An 18,736-nucleotide genomic window follows, 5' to 3' on the forward strand; every position below is an offset into this window, starting at 1 on the left:
CAGTAGTCACTCCACTGCCTCCCATCTCTGGCGCCCATTTTACGCCTTGAGGCGCACTTCGCAATTGACCTTTCGACCGCGCACGAAGTGGCCATCCGTTGGCAGCTATAGAAAATCCCAAGCGGATTTTCAATTTTCGGCTAAATTAATTTAATTCATTTGAAGAACATTACAGTACATTAAAGCAAGCATTCATGGGAGACTTTATTCGCTCGCAGTCCAGGAGACATCCACTGCATTGAATGCCCAAGCGGCTGTCACGTTCTCGTTTTCATTTTCGATCTCTGTTACCTTCCGCTACACTCTTAGATGCTAATCATTTGAATATTCATATACTCTACCCGAACATTCAGACAACTCTAGCACTCGAGCAGCGTTCGGTTGCTGTCAGCTTTGAGCTGCTGCCATTAGGCCGAGCTGGGTTGTACTTTTGTACTTTCGTACTGTCGCACTTCAACTAACTGTCAACTAATTGCCAAATGTAATCAGCTTTTCCCGCACGTAAGCCGCTTATTGTGCACCATTAAATTTTCGTGAATTCCGAATAAAAATGAATCTAAACGAAATGAAACGAAACGTAACGTAACTTAACGTCACAAAGCGAAATGCCTCGCCACAGTACACTCAGTGCGAGAAATATGCACACACATGAATGTGGGCGAAATAGAGAAATAGAAATAGAAATTGACATAGAAATAGAAATAGAAATGTGTTCAACGGTTGATTGCTGCCGCGCAGAGAAATTTTCATAGCTCAACGACAATCAATAGAAATTGTTAGCGGATTTACCAAAAGGTTTTTCTATATACACAAAATACATATAGTGTACAGACTTTTTGTTGCTATAATATTTACCCGCATGACGAATAAAGCTTTTATGCGATTTTGCTGAAATGTAATTAATCTGGAGATGTGCACATGTGGGTGCCACGTGCAAATAACTCTACCTCTTCAAATGAACCATTGGCTGGGCACTTACCTGGTATATTGTGAGCTTGTGCATTTTTTGCCAACAAGGCAAGCAGCCAAATCAGTACAAATTTGAGGTTGAGGGTCTGTATTGATCCGCTGCTGACGTGGCAGGTTTTTGTCCTCGGTCTAGAGCAGCCGTCGTTGACGTTGACGTCGACGTCCTCGTCGTCGTCGTCGTCCTGGTGGCGGCGGTGTCTTCTTTTCGTTGTGTTCACTGTTACCGCAGCCGTTTTTACCGATGGTGCCGTCGGAGTCACGGACTGGATCGTTGTTGTTGCTGTCGCAATTGCGATTGTTGGTATAACACTTGCTGTAGTTGTTGCTCCTGCTGCTGTTGCTGCTGCTGGTGGTTTTACGATTGTTGACTCCACTGTAGTAGTAATAGTAGTAGTACTCTCGTTGATTGTGTCTGATTGTTGTGCCTGCTGTTGCTCGCTTCTTGTTGGTAGGCTTGAGTTGGTGGCACACGACCAACGCGACCGGCTTAATGCCTGACACCATCGATAAGACCCAAGGTCCGCACACACGCCCATGCCTCTGCTCCCATAGTCAATGCCGCCTAACGTATTCTCGTTCTCACTTGCAGTGGCGTCATCTGTAACAAAGAGAAATGCATATGAGATGTTGTATTATCTGTTATTTCTTTTTGTGTTGTGATCTACTACATAAGCGTTTGGGTGCTCGTGAGTACAGCGAGTACACCTGGCTGCACTTGATGAATCTGTCACGCCATAAGACATCAACAACAACATCATCTGTCAAGCGAGATGTCATCTGGCAGGCAACTCGAACATGCCAATCAGTGTAATGTTCAGCTCTCTAGTGTGCTTCGTGCTCTGTTCATTTTTGCAGCTCCCAATGCAATTGATTTTATTATTAACGTCGAAATCAGTTTGAAAAAGGTACGAGCAGTTATCACAACACTAAAATCTTGAACAAGTTTGCCATGTGTAAATTACAAATTAATAAACAAAAGTTTTTCGTAAGAACGCGCTACCTGAGACAAACACCTTTGCGGAGACATCAACACTATTACACAGGCTTAGGCACAGACACAAACACTTGGCCATAAAATTAAGCAGCTAATATGTTGTAGCTACAAGACAGACAAACTAATAAGGGCTAGTCGAGATACAAAAAGAACGCGAGAGAGAGAGAGAGAGGGACGCAACACTTGGGAAATTGAGACTAAGGACAAAGGAACAAACCCATAAACTTGCCTTGTGCCTATACAAATAGAACAAACTTTTCCTTTCTTTACGCTCTTGTGTTCAGAACACTAAAACTTTCCGTTTTAATGTAAAACTCGTGTTGATTGTCATCATGGTCTTTTGTTGTATTCGTATAAAGAATTTTGTATAGTTTGCTCGTATCTGGGGATCTCGAACTAGGTGTTATATGCTATGTGAGTCCTGTTTGCTGAGTAGTTAATTAAAAGGGCTTGTGCCCACAATTAGCAATCTTATTCGCTTGTAGCCCAATTCGCCCCCACAAGTATGCAACGAAATGTTGCGCCTCACCCTTTGTTGTTCATCTATCCTCAGTGGGTATGTGTTTTCATTCGTTTGCTGCCAAAAATGTATTTTTAATTAAATTATTTGAAATGCTTTAAGCGGAATTCGCTTAATTTGTGTATAATCTAGCGACGCACAGAGACAGCTCCTGGAATGCTGTTCTACCCACAACGGAGAAACCATCCACATGAACATAAAAATGCTGCACATACATATAACCGCAAATACGCTCACATACACACTTCTATTGCTTACATGAGCACACTCTGCGTATTTGAAAACGCAGGATTCGTGTCTTTTGATACGTTTTTCCCTGACATGGCCCCAAGTAGCCACGTGAAAGAGGAGCAACGTATACGTTTTCATCTGGTATGGGTTTACTGTTGCTTCTGTCTTTGTTTTATTAAATGTTGTCTGTGCAATTAAGCAACTCGAGTACACACATACACGGAGAGAAAAATGAAGGTCGATATTCAAATCTCTTAATTCTTCAATATCACCAAAAAATTTAAGTTTTATTTAGTGCAAATTCACATCACGCAAATAATAATTAATAATTCTTTTTTGAAATCTTTTAAAAATGAAGTTAATCTTCTTAAGCAAAGAATTTTTAGCTTAATATTGTTTTTTTCTCTCCGTGTACACACGAGTTGAGCTGGTACGCAAAAAATGGCAACGCATGATAATGTCAGAAATCGAGAAGGCAAGGTGATGAGGTGACGATGGAACGAAGTCGTTACGAGTCGGGAAGACAACTCATTACGTTTAATTTTCAATTTTGTGGAAATGGGGAAAAGGGTTTTGTGGTTGGCTTTTGTGCTTCGCTTTCGACGGCAGTGTATAAACGTCATTAGTGATGTTTTAATGCATAACTTAATACCCTCCAGTGAGAGCGCTAAACAGACGACAAACAATAAACAACAACAGCAACTGTGCCACAGCCAGGTCCATGATGCTCAGCAGGACGAGACACATGCGTTGGTTTTAATCCTTTTGCCATGTCATGTACAATTTTAATAACGTCAAGGTTTGTGAAGTATTATGAAAACTTTTTGCGCGTTGGCATTATGACAAGTTTATTAAAACAAAATTTATTTATAGAGCGTGCGCGCTCCGAGAATAAGTGCCCACAGTTCCCCCCTCCTCTATTCATTACTCCACTTTGCTTGGTCCCTAGCGCAAGCCCAAGCCCTACATGCTCTACCTCACTAACTATGGCAACCACATCAAAACTATAGGCCCTCCACTTCTGGCAGACAGCAAGCAGCGAAAATCACATTAGGCGTCCTTCCCATTTCCATTCCCATTTCTGGGCACGGGCGAACAACAGTACCATGGAGCAATGGTGTGCACGGCACGGCACAGAGAGCCAACTAAAATAGAACAAAAGCCGGAAAAATGATTTCCCTTATGGCTGAATTTTCATTACCGAAAAACCCGCCATGGCGTATGATTTCATTTGTAAATCAGCTCAAGTTGAGCTCGAACATCGCATAATGGACGCCGGATGTCGGACGATGGGACGATGGGCCGGGGAATCAGGAACGACAGACGCAAGAGACAACTGACGGCCTAGTTGACTGTGGCAGCCATCTTTGTTGCAGACCCAACTAACAATGACAAATCAGCAAACGAATTGCATTTTCTGCCACTACACCAAATGCAAACCAAACCGAATGTGTGTGGCAATCATTGAATGAAGTACAGTGAGGCTAGGAAGAGGAGGCAGAAAGACAGTCAAACGTGCTAAGAGATGGACTCAGGACGTGGCTGATAAATTAGTTGATTGATTCGGCTTACATACTACGACTACCAATACACACTGCCTATCTTTGCAATTGTGTGTGCATATGTGTGTGTGCGTAATATGTGACCGAGTGCATCACGAGACTCATAACTAGATTTTCGGGTACAGCGTTGTCATTAAATTTGTTTGTGTACAGCAATGTATACGGGCACTACTACGGAGATGTACCAACTCCAAAATTCATGACGCATTGAGGACATGGAACGCATTCCAATGAGTCCTTTTGACGTTCACATTTACGTTTACGTTCACGTTGACGTAGACGAGCCGCCATTTTATATTTGCCCTACGTGGTGACAGCACTTTATAGCATCCGTTTCCGCTGCCATTGCTGCTGCTGATGTTGTTTGTGCCGCTGCCGCTGCTACTGAGAGGCGGATGTGGATGATGTGGCGAGTGAAAGCTTTTGGTTGACTGCACACTGAAGTTGAAAATGGGCAACTGTCGATTAGTGGTCGGTTGCATTACGAGCTCATTCACATGATCTTTCTTCCAGCTACTTGGCTCATTTACATTAGACCTCTCTTTTAATTAAAAATTCTAATTTCCCCGACAAAAAAAAAACACAAATTTTCTGTTATCCACAAAATTATTCCACAACACACATATGACACTGGCTGGAATTCATGTCTAATTTTTTTTGAGTGCTCCCAGCTTATATAACGCTCGCTCTAAATGTCGCAAGAGCGAAAGTGCTTGGCACAAAAATAAAGCTAATTAAATGTGTTGCATACAATTCACTTACTAGCAGCTCCTTGCAATCAACAACACTAAGTATTCGGCCAAGAAAGATTTTCAACACTGAATTCTTCTCTAATAACTAGGAGTGCTTGTTCAGCTTAGCCCCCATTACTTCTCTCAGTTGTCTTGCAACGCCTTAAGACACTTTGAAACGTGGCTGGGTGAATGTTTGAATGTGCAGTGCGAGTATGTGATAAAAGCGCTCTTAAGCACAAAACACAAAATTTCACAAGTTTTGCTCATTGTGATGCCATTGTAGCAGCCGGACCCAACTAAGGGAAGGCCATGTACTTGTTCATGCCCCAAAAAAATATTAAGAAGCACCAGAAGCTGCAGCAAAACATCCACTTGCAGTGCAAGTAAAGTACAGCTAGCAACCAGTACAAGGGCTAGGGTACTCAGCTGTTTTCGTTTTTATACCCGCTACCCATAGGGTAGAAGGGTATTATAACTTTGTGCCGGCAGGAAATGTATGTAACAGCTAGAAGGAGGCATCTCCGACCCTATAAAGTATATATATTCTTGATCGGCGTCAACAGCCGAGACGATATAGCCATGTCCGTCTGTCCGTCTGTCCGTCTGTGTGTCTGTCCGTCTGTCCGTCTGTCCGTCTGTCCGTCCGTCCGTATGAACACCTAGATCTCAGAGACTATAAGAGATAGAGCTATAATTTTTTTTCGACAGCATTTGTTATGTTTGCACGCAGATCAAGTTTGTTTCAAATTTTTGCCACGCCCACTTCCGCCCCTGCAAATCAAAAAAATCGAATAACAAGCGTAATTTTAAAGCTAGAGTTACGAATTTTGGTATATACAGTAATAGCTATAGTAGTTATGATCCCTGAAAATTTGGTTACGATCAGAAAAAAAATTGTGGAAGTAATTAAAGAAATACTTTTGTATGGGCAAACACGCCTACTTACTATGGGTCTGATTTGTTTTGGCCGACAATCTGGTATATTGTGCCGTCTATGGTATATTTTGAATGCGGTACTATATCGATATACCACATATACCATTTGGTATATTTTTAGTATTTTTGCAGTATATTCGGTATATTTTGAGAATAATACCGCAAAATATATTGCTTTTATTCAAAATGGGTAGCGGGTATCTCACAGTCGAGTACACTCGACTGTAGCTTTCTTACTTGTTAATATCGCTCATACGCCGCATTGTGCGACTTACAACTTTAATGAAATGGGTCGTCCCTTTTGCTCGATGCTCGCAGTTCGCTGCATTTATGTTTTAGTTGGATAAAGAGAGTCGAGGCATGAGGTACGCGCATGTAAGCTTGTTAGCGCATCAGGAAAAGAACAATGGGGAAAACAATAAGAAAAACAGTCACCATGTATTATAACATATCATAGTATGCTTGTAGTATGTAGGATACTTGTGAAACATATGGAATCAACCTCAACGCAGCTGCTGCTGTCTTTTTCTCTTGCGGACGTTAAATTATCTTGTTGACTTTCATTGTTGACGCACTGTGACAGTCTTGACAACGTGACGCAGTTGCGCCTCAATTAAACGCCTGCAGATTTAACATGATTCACCTTTCCAACCCCATTATTGCGAAATGCTATGCAAATACCAAAGTTATTTATTGAGCATAATGACTTTAGAACCAAAAACATAAGAAAATAAAAGCCACAATACAATACAAAATCATACCAAAATATAGATACCATCAGTTAATCTAATGTCAAGGTAATTTTGAAAAAGTCTAGCTAATTTCTTACAACCATTAGGAAGAATGTTGCGTAAAAAAGTAGAATGAAGCATCAAACGACTGCCAAAGTCAATATATCATTATGCAGGCACTTAACGCTAAATGATCTTAAAAATATGCGGCAAAATAAACTGGCGGCCGTCGTCAGGACATCCCAAAATACAACAACCATTTTGGCCTCATGGCGATTGGGATTGTGGCTCCAAAAACAAGGCGATGACCGAGGGCTTCGGACTGTAATGGGAATTGGACAGGGACTGCCTCTGGGACTCGGACTGGGACAAGCATGGGCCATTGTACAATTTTAATTGCTCTAAAATGTTGTAATACAACACGAACCACAAATAAATAAAATTTGCTGACATCAACAGGATGTTTGCGGGTTCCTGTGCGGGCCAGAGTCATCGAGACCAGCACAACCCATAATGGTCTAATGGCTGACAACCGTCCAACCACGCTTTGAAATTTAATTTGGTCGTTGAGACTTTCAGACATTCAGGAGCGGCTCGCAGAATGGCCGCCTATTGGCTTGTGCATAAATAGCCAAAGAGGATGGGAGACGAGGGAACGAAAGACCGGTCAGGCTGGCCAGGAAATGATATGGCTTTTGTTAAGCGACCCGTCTGTCTGAAGGCAAAACTTCTGGACAGTACAATACGAATATGTATCCTCATCAACAGAAAGAACCATAGCAATAGCTTAGGTAGCTGTTGCTGCTACTGTTGTTGTTGTTATTACTGAGGCGCAGTCGTTTTTGTTGCTCATTTATATTATTTACAATAAATTTTTGCTTCTCATTTAGTTTTCACTTTTATCATTGCCATTCAAAAGCCATTACGCAACAAATTTTCATTGCAACCCGAGTCAGAGAGTCAACGTTTGCTTTTGTTGGCCGTCTTTGTTACATTGCTATTGCCGACATATGTATGGGGCTAGTGATTCCATAATGAATTGTTTAATTTTACTGGCATTTATTTTCTTTATTGGTCATTATTGCATTGCTATCTGATGATACCAAGACCAAGCGGTGAACACTCACATCAATGACATTGCACAAACAGACCCTCAATTTTCGTCGAGTATGTCACAATATTCTCATTTCTTCGCCTTTCAATTTTTTGCAATTTTCTCTGCAACGTTCCGAGCAAGAAACTTTCTTTTGAAGCAATTAAATTCTTAATAATATTTTTCAAACTGTACAAAGTTTGCTTCGTTCATTTAGTACATATTTCGTTTTTTTGTTGGCTCCCAAAAAGCTCTCTCAGCTTTTCTTAGAATATATTTCCCTCAAATTGTGAAAGAGCAAAATTATTTCAGAAGAAACAGAGAGCTCACCAGGAGCTGGTGGCTTTTGTGGTTAGGACGTTGGATTGTTGGGTTTTTGGGTTGGCTGTGGGAGGGCACAACAGACGTCTTAGTCAGTCCAGAAGTGCCACAAGCAAACCAAAGCTGAAATGCAAGAGCAAGAGCAAAGCAAAAAAAAAAGCCCGAATGACGGGCAGGCGCTATCAAAAGGGAAGTGCAAAGTTTTATGCTTCATACTTAATTGCGGCATTTCGATTAAGAAAAATGAATAATAAAAGTTTTGTTATTATTTGTGCTGCTCAAATGGACAAAGTCATATATATAAAAGGCCAGCAAACGGAAACTTAAAGAGATGACAATTGTAAAGATATGACCTGCAGATAACCAACAATATTTTACTATAGCTGCTCAGTTTTGATTAACTTAATTAATTATTAAATAATTAATTCATTAATTAATTTAGTAATTATTGAAAAGGAATCTTGGGTAGTTGGCTTGTAATCCGATATCCAATCCGTTCAGCGCATTAGAACAAATGAAAAAGTTTATCGTTTCCTTGTGCTTTAACTTTTGCTTGTCATAATTGTTACAGGCGAAGCCATTTTTTATACTATGATAAAATGTGTTATATCATTTTGCATATAATGAGCAGGTAAAATAATACGAGTTAGAAGCACAGAACATGACCATAATTGTGTTGGTTCAAGACACAGGGAAATTTGAACACTCCATGCGAAATTCCCGAACTAGACTCTGTCATAAAGTTAGGCACTTGACTCGACACGATGTCCTCTTGTTTCGTTTCTCCCCACCCTGCCCCATTGCCGCCTTCATCTTATTCCCACCCCTTAGACAGCAGGCCCGTCTTTTGGCGCTGCATTAAATAAAATGCTTCGAGCAGAAGAAAGGAGAATCAAGACTGAAGTGCAAAACTTTTCCCATTATGCAAAAAATGAATTTCCATTTCTTAAAGTGCTCATAGCTGTTGAGCGCTGGAATCCAGTTTGAATTCTGTCTGAACTCAGCTCGCACTTCGTTTACTAAGTATCAGATGAAAAATGTGAAATTACAAAATATTTAATCTCATGCCTAAGCTATTTATTTGTATGTTTATATTTACGTCGCAAGTAAATATTCTCTATTTATTTGTATGTATATATTTACGTCGCAAGTAAATATTCTCATGAGTTGCTTTAATCACTCTTCAATCCATCATCACATACCAACAAACAATATGTCCACAAGTGCGCTTCGCCGTGGTTCAATAATTTTCCAAACAATGAGCCACAGCTAGAGCCCTATGACTTTTTCAAGATATTGATTTTTCAACACACCCAACACAGCAGGCTAAGCAGCCTCATACACAATTCGTCGTATACACATCGAACCATACTCGTTCACACGCAAACTCTAACAGAGTAATATCAGCAGATTTTGTGCCATACTCATAAAATCGGCGCCTGCTGTGGCTGTGGCTGTGGAAGAGTCCATTGAACCACGAATGAGTATTGAACTGTATGTACAGTGTAACTACACTGCTCGCGAATTGATGTTGTCGTAGTTGTCGTTGAGCTTTTCATTGTTGCGCTGTGGCCTGAATCAGTGTGCGCCCCCCTTATAAAAATGGAACGAACCTTTTCAGAATTCCCCTGTTCTGCGGTGTCGCCTTTCCCATATCGGCAAACTAATATAAAAAGGGAAGGGTTCGTGTAGTTTGGAAACTTCGATAACTTTTTTTTCGTTGCTTAAATTGATTCTCAAGTATTGGCACAAGTTGCTGGAATGGGTTCTGATTGCGCTTTAATAGCGTCTAATGGCCGGCGACAAATGTGGCAAATTACTTTAATGGGTGCTACGAAATAATGAACACCGAACACTTTACAGCACAAGTCCAAGTCCAGTTACCAAAGAAATTGCCCAAGCGCTGTCCGACCTTAAAATAGCACTCGACGACCATCAGGCAGAGGGCAAAAGCAGAGCACATAGGCTGAGAAAGACAGTGGGAGGCAGTTTGAGGGCGTTCTGTAAAGAAAATCGAGTGAAAATTATGCTTGCTTAAATTGGTGTTAGCACTTCACTTCTGTGGTTGCCTCTACTCGTATTGGTAAACCATTGTGGTCAGAGAATGTCGTTAAAAGGGTCTATTTAATGTGTGATTCACTTTCCCCTTCATGCGAATATTAATCATGTGAAAAACTCGCAACTTTTCTTTTGTTGCTACTACCAAAACAAACTTCATAGCCTTTTCACCCTCCTACACTGAGAACAAAGTTTGAGCCTTGCTTCAAAAACTGTCAAGACCACAATATTTTAAAATTCATACAATTAGAGTCATTTTCAAATTTAAATGGATCTTTGCCATTACTTGTATATAACTCAAAATATTATATAAATAGTAAATATTTATGGCAAAAATGCATTCTCTGGAAACCCAAATTTAATAATTTAAACAATGCAATATAAATATTTATAAATTTATTTCGCTGATCGCGGTATTACTAAATTACAAATATTTAAATCTCAGAGAAACTGCATAGTTAGCCTGTTTTCCTGCTGTTATTGCATCCCTCGCAGCAGAGTATGAGGTCGGAGTTTTATATTGCTGTAAAAATACATCAACAACTAGGTCAATTTTTACGCTCCACTGCCAATGAAGTGTAAAAAAAAACAATGCGCCGTTCTTAGGTTCAAGTGTGTTTACGAGCAGAAAATACGAGTACATGAAGCCATAGTCCGAAGTATAAGTAGAATTCAATAAAAACTTGTATTGGGTACCTATTCTGTTGCAGGTATGTGCATGTTAAAACTCAGGAGCCAAGAGTTAATACTAAAGAATGAATAGCAAAATAAAAGTGTGCAGATCTAAGGTTGCAGTAGACAATCGGTTGGTGCAGCAAATTGCATTCTAAATTTTCACCAACACAGACCTTCACTGACGTCATTAACTCCGCACAGCTGCTGATGCTGATGCTGTTACTATTACTGAAGCAGGAAATTCTGTGTATCTGCTTGACGAATATCTATTTGTGTTCGGGTTCGGATTCGGGTTTGGTTTCAGGTACGGGAAAACGAGTTAGTTCACATCTCTTATACGAAACGTAGCAGATCCCAAGCTGTATAACTTCGTTTTATGTTGATCGCCGTTGTGGTGAATAACTCCACTCCACTCCACTCCAGTCGAAAAGTAAGCAAATACACATCACATGGCTTACTCTCAGGCTTCTCTGGGCTTATGTTTTGTGCTGAAGCTTCGCGTCATTATGCGCACCAGCTTTTGGGCGCCATGCAGCCATAGAACCGCTCGTTAGTGTATATATAGAAGAATGTCTGTGCAACACACAATACACAAACAGGTCCAGCCAACACATTTGTTTGTGTTCATTATCGAAAGGAAATTGGGTTTTGAATTTAACATTATACATGATGCTTTAAATTCTCAGCAGATTTTCACCTCTTTCGTATTTTGAGTATACACAAATATATGTAACTTGAACGTTTTTCGACTCTTCTCAGTTCACACTCGTAGAATCGTATAACAAGACGGCTGACTCTCAAGCTAAGTATAACAAGTACTCTCCAAGTTTTTCAGTTTCTTGTTCTACCGCTGCCCCCTTCTCTTGCCCCTTTCTCACATTCAGCTTCCTCTAGTTTACTCCCATTTGGTCTCACATTCAACACAGAAATTCCAATGAACTACGAAACGCTTGACCAGCCGATGTCTCTCCCTCTCCCTCTGCTTTTGCCTCTGCCACAGCAGCAGCCGCTGACTGGTCACTCGCTGCCTATGTTTTTATGTCTCACAAACGTTGCCCCTTTGCCCCTTTCTCCCCTGTGTGCTTCGATATTGGGCTTTTTGTTGTGCGCTTTTCGATGATATTTTCATTTTTCTGTAGCTCTTTTTATTTACAATTATTGCGCGTCTGTATTCGTCTTTTTATACCCGTCGCCTATTGAGTGAAAAGGTATTATGATTGAGTGGAACTCGAAAAAGTTTGTTTTATGCAGAATATTTAGTAATTCGCGCAGGCAACCTAAAGCCATAATATTAAAATAAAATATTCTTCATAATCGAACAATAAATGAAAATGTTAAACTAAAGGGAGCATCCAAATAAGTTGAGTGCGGTTCTTCTACCTCTTAGTTTATGGACAATAAGTAGTTCAAAGTCGAGCAGTGGGTAGTTTTTTAACATCTTTTCTTTTTCTACATCCCATTTGTATTTGGGCTGGCTGCGTGAGAAAATATCGTTCAGCGAGTCAGTACGATGAATATTTATTCATACTCGTATACAATGAGTTAATGTATACAAATAAGTGAGTGAGTATGTGATGCAAAACACTTAATCGACAATGGTTTATGTTTGACCTTAATTCAAAAACACGCAAACCTGCGACTTGGGCGTACAATCGTGTTAGAATCGCCTCTACTACGAGTATACTATACATTCAATCGATATCTATAATGGGAATCGATTTAGGAGCCACGAACAAGCGAACGGAGCTTGTGGCCTTCATTCATCCAAGTAGTTGTTAGTGCCGTGCGTCATGACTAGACAGCGTCACACAGTACCACAGTTCCAGTATAGAAAACAAAACTCTCCAAATTTGAACTACTTAAAAGAGCAGATATAAATCTTAAAACAAACGACAGCAAACAGACAGCCAAATAAAAGAAAAGCAACAAACCCCCAAATAGATTTCAAGTTGCTTCCCATTTGTTGTGCGAGCTCTGAACTAAAGGAATGATGTATGTGTCTGCAAATGTATTTGTGTCAGTCTCTGTCTCTGTGGCAGTATCCGTGAAAATAATCCTTTTTTGGGACCGGACAGACAGTGTGCAGTCCAGAACAAAAGCCAAACGAATCACAGCACCAACAGTGTTGAAACAGAGATAAACGAAACATTTATCATTATTAACAATTTGTAACAATTGCTCTTTCCGCCTGCTACGAAGCTGTCAGACAAACAGAGAGCTGAAGATATAGATGGAGAGACTGTTCAATGACCAAACTCTCTGGGAATTGGGATCAATGTGGAATTAAGACCGACGAAATAAATGTTTTCCAACTAAAGATTGACGCAAAGTGAACTCAAGCACAACGCAAAATGTGGCAACAATTCTGATTATGGAAAATGTAATTTCCTCGTTGCAATTGCAACGTCGACAATCCAGAGGGTTTAAAATTGAAACTATAATATGAATATTCTTTTACATGTATCTTCGTTTTGAGTCTTGAGTTACATTCCCCGCTGACGAATATGAACATTAATAACCATATAAAGAAAATCAAACAGAAATCCCCTATTTCACTCTATTTATATTTCCTTTTAATATTTGTATATTATGAATACAATCAATTGTCAAGTATTAATTCACACTTCCCTAATGATTTATGGTCAAGTTATTCTTCTTGTGAGTTCGGTATGGCTCCAAAGCATTTTGTAATTGAATCATTTGCCAGTTATGATAAGTATGTTAAGTTCATTTTTGAACATCGCAAATGCAATTCCATCTCACATTAAAGAATTTTTATCATTAGTATGTGGCTATTAATTCTAGTACGAATGCAGTATAGACTTACCTCACTGGCGCAAGCATTATACAATGTATTCAAAGCCAATCCAATATATTCGTTGTATTTGTTGCTCCGACGGAATTGTAGTTGCCAAGTGGGCCAAGTCGAGCAGTGCCCAAATTGTTGTTGGGTGTAAGCAAATGACCAACACCAGTCCCAACTCAGCAAAATTAAATGCTCAAGTAATAAAAAGGACTATGTTGCTCCCGTTTTTGTTATTGTTGTTGATGTTGTTATTGTTATACGGCTTGGCTTTTAACGTTGTAAAAATGACGTTTTATTGGGAGAGGCGAACTCCTTGTTGGGTTGATTCTTTTTTTATGCTGTTGTTGTTGTTGTTGTTGCTGCTGCTGTGAGCGCGTTTTACACTTTGTTTACAGGATAATCGCTTGATTTATGACACTTTCTTTTCATATATATATTTTTGCTTGTGCGTATGTATGTTTGCGTTTTGATGAAGGACTTCAGCAGTCAGCAGTCAGAGTTGGCTGATGCCGACGGATTCTTTCGCGTTGCCTTTGAAACCGTTGCCGTTGACTTTTATGTGGGGGCTGCACAATAAGGGTACATTTTGAAGGAAGAGAACAAAAAGAATACATAAGACGTAAAATAAATGCGAGGGCCAAGCACACACACACACACACACACACACTTGTGCACAAAGACATACACTCCACTCGACGCGAGGGTTTTATGCACAACAAATAAAATCAATATGGCGTAAAAATAAGAATATTATGTTCGATTTTGATGTTGTAATCGCAAAATGGTCAAAGGAAGTCGTTGCTTATAAATCCCGATTGGCATTGCCACTTTTGACATTTCCACGCCCAGTTTGTTAGCTACACCTACATTTACACTCACACTCACACACGCACACACACCGGAGTTTTCTTGAGCCAAGCACGTGACTCATTTGGCATATCGCATTTCTGAGGACGCATTATATAATTATCACACTGCGTAATGTATTGTTAGAACCTCCACGAACCGAATCCAAATCAACTTTCACAATTTGTCGAACTGTCAACCTTATGGTTTCACTCGCGTTTATTATTTTCGCCCTAACCTTTTCCTTCCGGGCTGCCCAAGCTATACAGAACCACAAGCACCAAAAGAACTTTTCACAGCTGTAAGAAGCGGCGTTGCCGATTTAAAGCCAATACCTCAAACGTTGCGCGACAACAAGCTGAAGCTCGACGGTGAAGCTGAAGCTGAACAGCCTGCCTGCCTCATGTTTCTGACTCTGACTCTGTCTCGATTCGGTTTCTGTTTCTGTTTCAAGTTTCTGTTTTTGGCTCAGCGTCGCAGTGACGACGACGACAACACTCTCTTTTGGAAAATTTGCTCTGCCGACTGCTGCACAACTTTTCCAGGCACACACAAAAACTCTGTTCCCAACAACGAACATTTTCCGCAACAGCGCAAGAAATAACAAAAAAATTTGAGTACCATTTTTGTATAGTTTTTTTTGGTTGCACATTTAATAATCCCACAGAGATGCTAATATTGCCAAAAAAAAAACAAAAAAAAGTACTCTTTTCTCTTTAACTACAAAATTGTTGCTAATAGTTAATGCGAACCAATCAATAAGATATTGTAAAAATATTTGGTTAGTTGCGATTGGAAACTATTCTCAAAGAATCGGTCCCAAACAGCTGATGCTGATTCCTAATGGCTTCGCTATCGACACATTCCAGTGGGCGCAAAAAAATAGCGGGAAATATTCACTTGCGCAACTTTAGCAAACATCCTGCATGACAACTTCTGACTCTCACTCTCTTTTCTCCTCATGTCCCCTTGGACAAGGCTAGAACTTGAGCAGAGTCGCGTTCCAGCTATTGACGACAACCTGCTTTTGCGCTCACTTCTCTGCTCTCTGTGTGATCCTTTAGGCTGCAGGCGAAAACTGGAATTTTTCTTGTACTCTGCACAACTTTTCTCCTCTCCGCTCTGCTTTACTCTGCCTCTGCTCCACTGTGGTGCCTTAGTACTTTGGTGCTTTTCTCTAGCTTGACAGCCGTTTGGTTTTTCTTTTTGTAACCTGTGCATCCGCGCGGGTGTGGTCCTTTGGTCCTTTGGCAATGAGCGTGAAAATCACGAGCTACACATTCGATAGCTGCTACGAAATTTCCGAATTTGAGCGAGAGAATTGTATTCCATTCGCCGTTTGTTTTTACACACACACACACAATTTGCATTGGCAACTGAAGAAGCACCACCCTAATATTCACGTAGTTTGAGGTTTTTTTTTTGTTGGTATGTTGGGTGGTTGCTTGTTTCGCTTCAGTTATGTTTCAGCAACAATATTTTTGCATTCAAAAATTTTGATAACTTTTCTTCATATTTTCCGTTGCGAGATACAGATACAAACGACGAGACGGGCACTAATACAAGCACATGCACACGATACGGTCACAGAAACAGAAACCAGACACAAACAGCACACCACACACAACTCCACACCACTCCACTCCACACAACACAACACAACACAACACTTACAACTTCACACAAGACTACTGTGAACTCAGTGAATCTGAACAGAACGTTGTATTTCGCAGTCCGCGTTCACGTACGCCGTAGCAGCACAACAATTGAGTACTAAATCTGCGCCGAGCTCAGTGTCAGGAATAAAGCACTGGCGCTGCCCAATGATTGCAGCCACCACAACTTCCGGAGAGCGACGACATCAAGAGAAATAGAGAGCGAGAGTCGCCACGAGAGCGAGAGCCAGAGAGCGGGAAATTGGGAAAGAGCAAGCATGCAGCGAGAGAACCTGCGCGGGAATTGTTGCCAACAGCGGACAGCGAACACACTTTGTTATTATCTCTTATACTCGAATGCTGCCTCTGCCTCAGCCTCAGCCTCAGTCTCTGCCGTGGCAGGCAACGTGGGCTCACCTTTACTGCTGTGCTCGTTGGCTAACCTGTCCGGTCGGCAATGCATGTGTGCTTGTGTTTGTGCGTTTGTGTTTCTGTTTGTGTTTGTGTTTGTGTTTGTATGTGTCGGCCACTCGATAACCCTTCAGCGTGTAGCCCTTTCTGCTGCGACAGCTTGTCGACTGGCTCGTCGTCAGGTCTATGGTATCAACTCTCGTCTCATGTCTCATGTCTCAGGGCTCGACTTCTTCGTCGGCTTTGGCATCGGCTTCATTGAATAATTATCTCAAGTTTGCCAGTTCGCCGTTGTCTGGCCTCAGTAGCGGGCTGGCCCTTTGCTTTTGACCCAAAAACCAGTTTTTATGTTTTGGTTCTGCACCAACTCGTTTCATGGTTTGAAGTTTTGTTTTTTTGAGTTTCGAGCTGTGAGTTTGGGCGCTCAGCAATTGACACAGACACACTGAATATCGTAGGCGTAACGTAACCCGCAGAAAACTCCAAGCATCGACAGATACTCATAGTTTGCTTGCTAGTGCTTGTAGCAGTGATGTGGAAATGTGTTAAGCCACCACACTCTTGCGCACTCGGCAAACAACACACAAACAATTGAATGCGGAGGGTCATGTCTAGAAAATGAAGTTCAGTCACTTGGCAGCGTTTTGTGTTTAACGTTTGCTTTGATAAATGGCTTTTTAATTATTGCTTGACAGGTTTGCTGCAAACTCAAAGCGTGTTGTTTAGCCCAACCACCAGCTCTGATCATTGCAGATCGCTGTTAAAGTTGTTGAGTAGCTACCTGTCCAACAACTGGCACGCATCCCGTTTTCCCATATGTGAATTACAGAACAACAGCATCCATCCATAGATTGCCTGCATACATTTATGCCAAGTCATAAAATTCTCACGACTCGACGTTGCCTCAAACTGACCTACACTGCTATATTTCAATTAGCGAGGCATATACTCATATGAGCCGCTAAGTCGTCGCAGGCAGCTGCTAGAACTGAATACCCAGTTTTTTTTTATTCGATGTCAATTATTTCCCTTGCTAAATCGGAGCCACTGGAAGCTGAGCAACTTGGTGTCTGTCACTGCGCCGGCGTCTTTCTCTCACTCTCGCTGCTAGCCTCTCTCTTGCTCTCTGCTAAAAACGTGCAGCCGCCCCTAATATATCCGTCGAATTTAGGGTAGCCAGCACAAACACGAACATGAACACGAGTTGGAGCAGGAAACCGAACCCCGAATTCGTCTCTGACCCCACCAACTGGCCAACTCTGTAGCCCCAAAGCGAACGCCAACTTTAGCGGCAGTTGGCCAAAATGATTCGTTTTCGCTGAATTTCACTTGGCTCACATTTAGAACAGGACTGAGGGGTTGAATCGGCCATACGTACTTATTTATGCTCGATTCAAGTGAATATATGTTGACTTAAGCAGCCTGATTTATGCATTATATTAGCGTGGATTTTAGCTGCAATAAATCTGCAAAATTCGTTGCCATCGCCGTTGCCGTTGTCGTTGTCGTTACGTGCCATAAACCTATGCATGCTAAAAATAATTTACTCTTGCTGTTATTAGTCTGCAAATGCATGTCTACCTATTACCAAGTATTCGTATACTTGATGGTCATTAGCCAAACAAATATTCTGTGTTATTGACTACTGCAGTATATTGTCGTTATCGTCGTCGTCGTCGTCGTAGTTGCGACACTCATTATTTATGACCCAATCACACAGTGTAGCACTCGTCAAACGATTAATTAGGATTAAACATTGAGTAAAGATGAATATTTATGCGAATGCTACTTCTTCTACTTCAGGCTACTTCTTTCGACCATACAATATTAAATTGCAAATTAAAGCCACATTGTGTTTGACTCGTAGCGAAAGCGGAAACTAAAATTTCCTCACGATTTTGCAAGCCATTATTGTTGTTAGTTGGTTGCTGGTGATTACCTTGTCCTTTTTAATTGGACACAACAAAGCAGCTAACAACTGGCAATGAGTAATTAATAGGCAGTCCCAAAAGCCATCCCACAACTTGCCATCTCTCCGCCATTTCACTAGCCTTACAGACTTCAAGTCAAACCACTAATCGAACCACGCCTTTGCGCCACTAATCGAAAAGGTGGCAAAGCAGACGTGTATCGCATTAAAGCACAACGAGAATCGAACGTCGCTCTGTTACCAGTTTGGAACTATTATGTTACT

At 40.9% G+C, this 18,736-nt stretch overlaps 1 protein-coding gene and 1 long non-coding RNA gene across 14 annotated transcripts in view; one reads left to right on the top strand and one right to left on the bottom strand.

The window, feature by feature from the left end:
* Positions 1-16,251, bottom strand: part of LOC133842037 (protein turtle) — a 44,592-nt gene extending 28,341 nt beyond the window's left edge. For 12 of the 13 annotated variants that reach the window (XR_009894425.1, XR_009894419.1, XM_062275302.1 and 9 more), the window contains exons 1-2: positions 13,652-14,196; positions 980-1,567 (exon numbers count right to left, since the gene is read on the bottom strand). Coding sequence is in view for 11 of the 13 variants with exons in the window: in XM_062275302.1 (XP_062131286.1) it covers positions 980-1,505 (526 nt within the window). In the remaining 2 variants the exon portion in view is untranslated. Of the gene's footprint in view, positions 1-979; positions 1,568-13,651; positions 14,197-16,150 lie in introns of those variants that run through there. The other variant, XM_062274972.1, reaches the window with a different exon arrangement.
* LOC133843853 (uncharacterized) overlaps positions 1-18,736 on the top strand; it is a 38,692-nt gene that overhangs the window by 9,299 nt on the left and 10,657 nt on the right. The window lies entirely within an intron of this gene.

Source organism: Drosophila sulfurigaster, chromosome 2L (genome assembly GCF_023558435.1).
Source record: "Drosophila sulfurigaster albostrigata strain 15112-1811.04 chromosome 2L, ASM2355843v2, whole genome shotgun sequence".
NCBI classification, from domain to species: Eukaryota; Metazoa; Arthropoda; class Insecta; order Diptera; family Drosophilidae; genus Drosophila; species Drosophila sulfurigaster.